At 49.4% G+C, this 10,546-nt stretch overlaps 1 protein-coding gene across 1 annotated transcript in view; it reads left to right on the top strand.

Moving 5' to 3' along the window:
• FLVCR2 (feline leukemia virus subgroup C cellular receptor family, member 2) overlaps window positions 1–10,546 on the top strand; it is a 45,969-nt gene that overhangs the window by 31,630 nt on the left and 3,793 nt on the right. The window contains exons 4-9 of the mRNA XM_004681678.2: window positions 3,690–3,757; window positions 5,103–5,206; window positions 7,532–7,642; window positions 8,733–8,838; window positions 8,976–9,087; window positions 9,560–9,615. Coding sequence (XP_004681735.1) covers window positions 3,690–3,757; window positions 5,103–5,206; window positions 7,532–7,642; window positions 8,733–8,838; window positions 8,976–9,087; window positions 9,560–9,615 — 557 coding nt within the window. The remainder of the gene's footprint in view (window positions 1–3,689; window positions 3,758–5,102; window positions 5,207–7,531; window positions 7,643–8,732; window positions 8,839–8,975; window positions 9,088–9,559; window positions 9,616–10,546) is intronic.

Raw genomic sequence — 10,546 nt, 5'->3', positions numbered from 1 at the left:
AACATTTTTTCATATGTTTGTTGGCCATTTGCATTTCCTCTTTGGAGAAGTCCTTGACATAAATTTTTAACACTATTCCATTCTATTCATGAGAAACCAAAGCTCTGATAGATTTAGTTTCTTGCCCACAGTTGGACAGCTGGTTAGAAGCAGAGCTTACTTAAACTTCAACCTCTGCCTGTCTCCGCCAAAGCCCACCTTCCTAACAGCGGCACCTTTTGCACCTGTGTGCAAAAAGGACCCTTTGTCAGATAGAGCCAGGGCTCTTAGAGCAGCTTACCTGAGTGGGTTTTGAATGTACTGAGGGTAGTGTGGAGCTCTCTCAGATTCAACCCTTCCAACCAGATGCTGGCTTGGTTTTCTTCCTACGGTCTATAGTTCCAGGGTTTTGAAAACAAGACATTGACCAGGCGTCTTTGGGATTTGGGGATGATGAGGTGTGAACCTTAGCGCGCCTCAGATGTTTACAGGCCATATAAAGGCAGTGCTTGGCCCCTAGTTCACCGGGGGATCTTTGTCTTCTTCGCCCACTCCAAATTAGAAAAATGAAAACAAAGGTCTTCTGTAAATTCGACTAGATGTTTTGAAACCTCCCAGAATTCCCTTCATTCTTGGGTTGGACTTTGAAGAGGGAGGTTGTGCATACTTTGTGCATATTTTCCCTCAGTTACGTGCTCTTATCAGCACATAGCTGGAAGTCAAGTAGACGATAGCATCTGAGCACATTTGCAGATGTGGGTGAAAGTGTCTTGGAGTAAGAGCCTTGAATGCTGCGGCCAGTGAGTTTAGAGTTGGCACATAGGAGTGGAGGTCTGAGCTCTGGTGTCTGCTCTGCCAGTTTTTGAGCCTATCACCTTCCCCCCTCTTGTGCCCATCATTTGTCTTTAAATCCCCCCCTCCAGAAAATAGTAAGATCATTCACCTCTGCTCTGAATGGAACTAGAGTATTACAAATATAGCTCAAGAAGGGGAGTTGCCATTTCTCCCTCCCCACTTACAGGCACCCACCTTGAATTACAAGTACTAGTATGTCATGAACTGGACTTCCGGAGCAAGGAAGCTACTGGGCACCAGGGCCCAGCTGAGGACCAGGTGTTTCTATACAACATGGAAGGCAGGCAGGCCCACTTCTTTTGCTTGTCCAGCTGGGACTTGTGCCTAGGTACTCAAAGATGTGGAGACACTTGGCAGAGTCATGTGGGTAAGACATCTGGGGACCTGGTGACAAAAGGAGCGAAGGAGACTCAGGGATGCCAAGTCTTTCTGCCCTCCCAAATCTTGCCTCTTCAGTGACCGGCTCTTCTCCAGGTGACTGATACCCAAGAATGTCTAGATATTTCAGGGGAGATGGCATTATCTCACACACTATGACCCTGATGGGACCGACTTGCTGGAGTAGTTGTCCTTGAACGGGACATGGTAACCATCGTCCCTGTAAGAGGCATTCATACCCAGGGTAGAACTCAGATTTCACTCTTGGAACTCACTGGTTTGGGCAGTGGAGGTGACTTGTGCTACTTAACCATGAGTGGCAAACGTAGACCATGTGGAGAGGGGTGTGAACTGATGGCACAGCCCCTTGCCCTCTGCAGTGTTAGGCAAGGCCTGGAGGCTGAGAGGCCCGAGGAACAGGAAGGGGGGAATTTTCATCCTCCTCCCTGCCCATACCTCTCACCAGCATCCTTTTCAGGAATGTCTCCTGACGTGCCCTCTTGACTCAGGGGGTTTCCGAGTGACTGGAAACGAGGGTGTGGCACGAGGGTTTGGCAGGTATGCTAGTTGATGGAGAAGCTGCTGAGAGCCTTGGAGACCCAATCAGTCTGGCCTGTCTCGTGGCTTGGTTTACAGGCCCACTGCTGTCCTGTCGCATGGTAGGCGGCATGGAGCCTCGCTGCATCCCTGAGGTGACCTGCTGGGGACTCCCCAGGGAGTCAAGGAAACCTGTCAGTAACCTGAGCTGGGAAATCTTAGAGAGCCTGCTTTGTGAAGATGTAAAATAGAGTGAGTCAGGACAAGGGCTGTGGGTGCCAGTCCAGCCTCAACACGCGCCACCTGTGTGCTTGTGCGAAGAGCACAAAAGCCTCCTTTTCCCATTTTGTGAGAGAATTTGACCTTCGTGTGACTTTGTACCTCATTCCTCTGGAAACCTGATCAGGGGCATATGGCAACTGCTTTTGGTGGACATTGCTTGGGATAAAAATGATCATAACCAGACTGGTTATGGTCTGTTCTGTAGAAAGCCATTCTTTGTGCTTCTCTCGGTAAGACGACTCTTTTTCACTGGCCTGTCCTCTTCAGGGATCCTGGACACTATGCCCATGGGAGCGTTACAAGGGAGAGGCTCCTGTGAGGGTCATGCCTGGTTGCTTCCCTTCTTGCCCCTCAGCCATCCCTGGAGCCAAGGGGTATTTTCTGGATGGCGCAGTGACCGGGGTCCTGTGGGCTGGTTCCTGAGGCTGCCCTGCCAGTGAGCTGTGTGTCCTGTCTTCTCAGTGGGTGTGATGTCCGTGGGGCTGCAATAATCCTGTGGCCTTCACGTTTAGCTTAAACAGATGATTCTGGGCATTACAGAGTGACCTCTGTATTTGTTTTTAAACTCTGTATTAGTACTAGGGTAATAACATTACTTTTTGGGGTTCACAGTGGGAATTATAAGGTGCTTATAATTATCCAGTACTTGTGCAGGTGCTGCCACCATTGGCGTCACTGTCACTATGACCAGCATCATCATGAGCTAAGGGAGCATGGGGGCCTTTTCTCTTTTGTCAGTTCCAGCCTTATCTCAGTTGCTAACTCGCTGTTGGCTTTGGACAAATGGCCTCATTCTCTAAAGATACCTAAAGATACAGAGTTTTTTTTTTTAAAGATTGATTTATTGAAGCATACAGAACTGGGGTACAGGCCAGAGGTGCAGGGGCAGTGAGAGGATTCACCACAGTCAGGGTGGGGAGCAGAACAGGCAGATTGACAAAGTACACTGCTGAGGGGAGCAGTGGGCGCCAGGAGAGGCCTGTGGGTGACCTCCAAGGCTGGGGATTGAACTCACACTGCAGCGGCTGTGGCCAGCTTCACAGTGCTGCGCTCAACCCACTGAGCCACCAGGCTCAGCTCCCCTTTTCCCGCACAGATTCTAACAGTATTTTCTACATGCTTCACTTCCTGCTGGATAAATGGAGGAATTAGGGGAGTCAAATAATGCTCCTTAGGGCCCTTTCTGGTTTCAAATATAAGATTTTATGTGACATTCCGTCAAAAGAAGAAGGTTGAAGGAGAGCTGGCAAGGTGGGATGCCACCTGCAGAGGGGTTGGTGTCTGGGGTCAGCGGGGAGGGGAAGTCTGGGCACGGAAGAGGACAGCACAGAGCTGGCAGGTGGCTAGGAGTCCTGACCTGGGTCCAGCCAGCACTGAGGAGGAAAGTAGACCCAGGAGCAGTACTTGCCAGAACAAGTACTGTGTTCCTAGAACAGGGTTCAAAGGGATCAGAGGGCAATGCTATTTGACTAAGAAAAGGTTAAAATGATTACGTTTGGAGTCTTTCTTTGTGTAGCCTCCAGCTACTGGAATTTTGTCCTCTGAGGTCACCACACAGGGATGACAGGGATGAAGACCTCTGACTTCTGAACTGCTGGAGGGGGAGTTAACAGTGCCTGCAGCAGAACCCTGATGCTGCTTCTTCCTCTCTCTTTCAGGTCTGAACGCCGGTGCTTTTTATGCCTTGTCCACACTGCTGAACCGCATGGTGATCTTACACTACCCGGTAAGGTGTCCCCACCCTTGCTGGGCCCAGCCAGAATGAGATTTCTAAGTCTGTCTCGGCAGAAGTTGGGGCAGCTTGTCTCCCCCCAATTCTGGCACTGTGGTATGGTGGGATGCTAACAGGACTTGGAAGGAGACAAGCTGGTGTCTCAGCTCCCCTTCTTCTAAGCTGTGTGACAAGCTAGTTAGCATCTCTGAGGCCTCATTCTCTTTTCTGCCAATGAAAGAAAAGGAGACTCTTCTGGAAGATTCTTTTTAGCATTAGGAAGTAAATAATGTCAGACCTACACAGTACAGAGGATGGTGCCTGGCAATACAATATTACATATAGAATCACATATGAAATACTTAATTTGTAAAATATGGGTAAGGTTTCTTAGTTGCTTAACTGAAAGCATTTTTAAAAATCTTCCAGAAACAACAGGGCTAGATCCTGAGAAGGTAGGAAGTGTTGAGGAGTCAAGACCAAGAACAACCCTTATTTGAAAAAAAAAGTCTCACATCTGCAGAGGTGGAGGCCGCTGTGGCTGTGGCTAAGTGTTTTAATTTTATAGTTTGACAGGTCTGAGTTCAACATGAAATGAGATGGTTATGAAAAGTCTTCAGCTGCTCGGTTCAGAATAAGCACTCAGAAATATGTCATTGTCATCTTCCTCTCTCTCCCTTTTGGAACTGATAGCTCGAAAACCGAAGTCTGGAATATTTGAATATACAAAGTGCCAGTTTCCTCATCTGTGAAATGAGGATAATAATAAACAAGGCAAAAGAAAGGATCATTGTAGGGTTAAATTAAAATATAAGTGTAGGGCCCTCCCTGGTGGCGCAGCGGGTTAAAGCACAGCACTGAGAAGTTAACGCCGCTTCCGCATGAGTTCGATCCCTGCCTGCCCCGGAGGTGACCACATGGCGAGGCAGACCTCTCCTGACCCGCCCGCTGCTCCCCTCAGCAGTGTACTTCCCCGATCTGCCTGTTCTGCTCCCTGCTCTGTCTCTGGTGAAGCCTCTCACCGCCCCTGAACCTCTGGCCTGTACCCCAGTTCTGTATGTACAAATAAATAAATCTTTAAAAAAAAAATATGTAAGTGTGAAAGTGGGCCTAGGACAGGACCTGCTCCCCCAGCACCCGGGTTGGGGCACACACCTGGGATCATGTGGTGTCGCGAGAAGCCGCCACCCCCGGCTCGTCCCGCTGGCCACTTACCAGCAGGCCTCCTGGCCTGGTACGTTCTGAGTGCGGGCTCTGGGGAGCTCACACTTCTTGCCTTCGTCCCTTGCCCTCGTGCTGACTGTGCTGTCAGATGTTTTGTCGCATCCGTGGGTGGTCACTGGGACTGTGGTTTTCCCAGGGGGAAGAAGTGAATGCTGGAAGAATCGGCCTGACCATCATCCTCGCTGGAATGCTTGGGGCCATGATCTCCGGCATCTGGCTGGACAAGTCAAAAACCTACAAGTAAGTGGCTCTTCCTCTCCAGCTGACCATCGGGGACTCGTTTTTGAAGTGACATATTCATTCTCATTAGGCTCCAGAAGCTTGGGCACAGCAGTTAGGAGGCCTCCAGGTCACGGGCAGTTCTTGCCTTCTCTGAGCCTCCTCTTCCTCTTTTTTTAAGATGAAGGAAACCGTAGTCTCCTCGTGAGATTCTTAGGAAACAGAGAGCTGACAGAGGCCTGGGACAACTCCCTCAACCCCCAAGTGGTTTGTGGAAGTGTAGGTGGGGGAGAAATGAAAATGAATATAGAAAAATGTTAGCAGTTGGAACGTGTGTGGAAACCCCAGAGTGGAGAAGTGAGGTGATGTCGTGCCCTGTCTCCCAGCTCATCTTGGATCCCACTGGGGTTCTCTGAATCAACACCCCATGTTTATTCCAGTTTGCAGAGAGTTAACTTGCAGCTGCTTGTATCTTATTAGTCAATAAGATGTGCTTTGGGCCTGAATGCTTGATGTGGTTCTGAGGGCCCAGAGCGGTCTTTCTGAGATTTTAGTGTATGCCTGGCTCCTCCAGGATGCATATTAAATACATAGATTCCTGGGCCCCATCGCAGATGCAAGCTTCCTAGGAAGTCTGCATTTGTCAAAAGCAGCCTGGCTGCCTCTTCGGTAGGCAGCTTGGGAAAAAGTACGCAGAAGTACTCCTTTCCTGTTGCATCTTTCAGGGTTCTGCATGCACTGGGTGATCAATTAATGCTAGCCAGTGGGGAAGCTGCAGGACTGTCCTGTGCTGAGGCCGGGCGGCATTCTGGGCTGTTTTGTCAAGGCTTCTAGTGTTCCCAGTGTCCAGAGACAGTGGCAGACCTGTTCTTTGCCACACAAGCCTGCTTCTGTGTGGGTCTGGCCTGACCAAGGCCACTGCGGCTGCTCTCATCAAAGGCCGATTGAGGCCACGCCTGGAACAGCGCGGCCAGTCTGGTCCACTTCACTACTGGTGGTGGAGCTTGGCCGCTGCCTTGTCTCTGCCATCTGTCGATTACTTGCTCTGGCCATACACAAGAGTAGTGTGGACTGGCTGCTCCCTGACCGGTAAACAACAGTGTCCCTCTTCCTGGGCTTCCTCCGTGGCAGGAAGGGAGGGATTGGAATGTCAGCTGGGCTTGGGTGTGGGCAGAGATGATTCGGATGAATTCATAAATACAGGGAAAGTTCTGGGGAGGACACTTCCTCAGCCCTCTTCACCAGGAATCATTGGTTCCTTGAATCACTGGATGCCAAGATACAGCGGTCAGCACTGACCGTCAACTCCCAGTGCCACTGCCCAGCCTGAGACAGGACATGCCCCGGGTGCGAGAGCTCTGTGACCTGGTCATTTCAGTGCAGTTTTCCTTAAGGATCCCCGATTTTCCCAGCCTGGCTCTTTTGCCTCAGGCTGGTGTTACAGATGGTTTTTCTAAATGGTCAGTAGTTTTCTATAAGGCAGTGGTTAGACAAAGATAGCAAAAGAAAGTCCCAGTATCTTATGAGTTAGTGGGATCAGGGAGAGACTGGTGTCCGTGAAATTGTTTTCTCTAGGTTGGATGGAACTAGGATGACAACCTTGGGGTTGTGGGGGGAGGTAGGGGAGCTGGAGGAAGCTCCATTATGCTTTATCCTTCACAACTAGTGTTTTGAAGCACCAGTTTGATGTTTGATGAAAAGCATCCAGCAGTCAGGTGACTCTGGTTCTGGCCTTGAACTTTTGCAAAGATGCCACCACATAGTAAGTTATCATTCCTGTACTCAGTGGCATTTCACTCAACAGGTGACTTTGGACAAGTAACTTAGCAAGTTGAGTCTCAGTTTCCTCATTTGTAAAATCAGTGATATTCATACATTTCTTGCAGGACTTGGGTGAAATAACAAATGCATTAAAAGTGCTTCACAAAAAAAAAAAAAAGAAGTGCTTCACAAAAGCAGTGATGTAGTTATTTGTTTGATCTAACTATCGGGTGTCTGCTGGCACCCCACCACGTTTCTGGCTTCTGGGGAGACATGCGAAGCTTTCAGCTTTCCTTGTCTGGTTCCTGATGCTCATGGTGGAAGGACACAGTGTTAGACCCTGTGTCCTATGAGTGTGACCCTGTAGCACCCACTGCAATATCTTTGAGTAATTACTTATGGATCACTGGTTCTCATCCCATCAGCTTCTGGGATAGACTTTTCTGTGACAACAGATGGCCCAGTGCCCAGGAGAGGGCTTGTCACCCTGCAGGGGCCCGATAGATACTTGTGGGTGAATGCATGACTCCATAATCCTATAGAGGACCAGAGTGCATAGCTCAGCTTTCTTGCCTCTGCTTGTAGGGAGACGACCCTGGTGGTCTACATCATGACGCTGGTGGGCATGGTGGTGTATACGTTCACCTTGAAGCTGGGACACCTGTGGGTGGTGTTCATCACTGCTGGCACAATGGGGTAAGTTTCATCTCTAACCTATTTAATTGGAAAATATTACCTTAGGCTGCTGATATTCTAGGAAGTATTCTAGATCTTTCCGCTGCCTTCTTCTTGATTTCTGAGCTGTGGCAACAGTGCCCAGAGGTCTTGTTTACTTAGCACTTCAAAAGGCAGTCAGGGCTTCCAGGCCCACCCTTGCTTTGGGAGTGAAGTATGCACATCACAGACCACTGAGAGGCCCGCGATTCTTGAGAGTCCCTTTTAGCTCTGTCTGGGACAAGTTGGAGTCACCACTTAGTCTTGGAATCGGAACTCTGAGTCTCGGTTTCAGTTCTGTTGCTGATTGTCACCATGTCACTCAAACCTGCTGAGCCTCAGTTCTCTCATTTGCAATCAGGGTGGCCTGCCTCTTGTTGGGAGGATTGGAGAGTTGGAGAGGTAATAGATGTGAAGGCAGTAAGATGAGTCGCACAAGAAATTAGAGTTGGAACATTCTAGGTGGATTGTATGAGAAATCGCAGGAAGCACTGCCCCTCCCATGAGGTCTCAGCTCTATCACCCAGTTATTTTTCTGTGGGCAGTGTGTGTGTGTGTGAGAGAGAGAGAGAGAGAGAAAGTCAGACAGGCAGAGAGAGAAAGAGAGAGAGAAACTGGCATATATAGAGACTCTTTCTCTGGAAGGGAATAAAGACTCCAAGCTCCTCTTCCAGGCTCCAGAAAGCCATGGAGATCCTGTCAGGATATAGGGACACCCCACTCCAACATAGGGCCTGTGTACCCGTGATACCATCTCTGAGCCAAGAACTGAACACACCAGGCACCCTTGCACTTCTATGAAAGCTGACTCTGTCTGTAATGGGCTGAAGGTAGAAGCAGGAAGCCCCCAAAGCCCCTGAATACAAAGCTTACGTGCAAGCTTCTTCCTGGTGGGCAGGGCCTTTCTTTCCTTGGTACGGCTGGGGGATGGCCTGGTCATTCTAGCACCTGGCATGTCTTGATATGGGAAGAAACGAAATGGGAAAGGGAAGTCTAAGGGAGGGGCTGTAGGCACCCCACTCGCTGGTCCTGGAAGTTGTTCATCACCTTGTCTCTCTGCTCTGGCCTTCAGCTTCTTTATGACTGGCTATCTTCCCCTGGGATTTGAGTTTGCTGTGGAACTGACATACCCAGAGTCGGAAGGCATGTCTTCTGGCCTCCTCAACGTGTCTGCCCAGGTAAGGCTGTTATTTGACAGTGGCCCCCAAAGCAGTGTTCTTTGTGGCCTGCCTGGCCTGGCCACCGCAGACACTGCATTACTGCCATGCATTACAGCTCCCTGGGCTTGTTTGCAGTCTTTGTTGTGTCTTTCCAGGTATTTGGGATCATCTTCACCATCTCCCAGGGCCAGATCATTGACCACTACGGCACCATGCCTGGGAATATCTTCCTGTGTGTGTTCCTCACCCTTGGGGCGTCTCTCACTGGTGAGTTGGGTACTGAGGACAAGGAGAAGCTGCAGGTTATTTGGTATCAACTCCAGTAACTTAAGTGGTCGTGCAGATTGTGGTATCCATGCAGGGTATAGCAGGAAGGCTTGTTTCCTAAGATGCCCTATTTGGGAGGAAGGGGCATGTTTGCTGGAATGAGCAAGGGCTCTGGAGCCATAAGACCCTTGTCTGAATCTCAGTGTGACCCCCAAACCAGCCTCTGGGAAATGGGATTGTTGAGAGGATTAGGCCTATGGGCAAGCTCCTGGCAAACTTGAGTGCTCTATCGATGACTTTTGCCTGTTAGGGACATCGCAAGTCCCTGGGCTTAATCCAATTTATCAGCTCCCTCAAAGGTCTGAAGTAGGTCTGGGATACCTGTGACCCTTAGAAAAACAAGGGCTCCCTCTTTTGGATGAACTTGATCGCTGATCTGTTTAATAATGTCTCTATGGTTCTTTCTTCTCAGCATTCATCAGGGCAGATCTCCGGAGGCAGAAAGCAAACAAAGAAACTCCTGAGAATGTGAGTAGGTGGGAGCTGGCTGGGCTGAGATCTGGGGCCCAGGCTTTGCTGAGGGTGTGACAGCCTGTGTGGGGAGAAGGGAAGCTCCCAGAGTGGGCTGGCTTGTGGCGACCAGCTGAACACTCACATACATGGCGCCCAGTTTTCCCAGCTCTTCTGCTTTCTTCCCACCACCTGGACTCCCTGCTTTGGTCTCCAGGGTCACTGTTGTCAGGCCCTGCAGTCCCCACCCCGTAGAACATGAGTCAAGGCCTGAGGCCCTGGCTCTGGACTTTCAACCTGGGGTCAAAGACGGGAGGGGAGGTGGGAGCCTGTCTTTGTCATGGTGGTGGCCCCAAGGCAGTGACCTCCTGGCACGTGACAGCCCTTACGCAGTGTCCTGAGAACAGAGGGCCTGAAGCCAGCAGCTTGCCAGTGACCACTAGCAGGACAGGTCAGGAGGCAGGAGAGACAGCGGTGGAAGGGCAGAGCCCAGAGCATGATCTAGAGCAGGAACATGAAGCATTCTAACCAAACTTTGAGGCATCAACTCTGAGGGAGGGTGAAAGAAAAGGCAAATCTGAGGTGTGAAAGTGGGATATTTTGTGAGAGAAAAAAAATGTACTCAGAGGTAATAATGCATTCCTTGTAGAAAAATGAAAACATCCAGGAAAGTGCAAAATCTAAAAATCATCCTGCACCACCGTCTAAAGGATGAGATGCAATTTTTTTTTGCATTCACTCATTTATGTCTATGTCTACACATGAGTGTGTGCACCTACAGGGCAATCGTGCATGGATACATACCTACATATATATACAGAAACATATGTGTTTATTTTTTAAACAAAAAGGGAGTCCTATTGTATCTGCTTTTCTTTCTTTCTTTCTTTCTTTCTTTCTTTCTTTCTTTCTTTCTTTCTTTCTTTCTTTCTTTCTTTCTTTCTTTCTT

The sequence above is a fragment of the Condylura cristata genome, unplaced genomic scaffold (assembly GCF_000260355.1).
Source record: "Condylura cristata isolate star-nosed mole 26May11 unplaced genomic scaffold, ConCri1.0 scaffold00013, whole genome shotgun sequence".
Classification (NCBI taxonomy): domain Eukaryota; kingdom Metazoa; phylum Chordata; class Mammalia; order Eulipotyphla; family Talpidae; genus Condylura; species Condylura cristata.
Note: the sequence above shows the minus strand (reverse complement) of the source record. Positions and strands in the feature narration are given on the sequence as shown.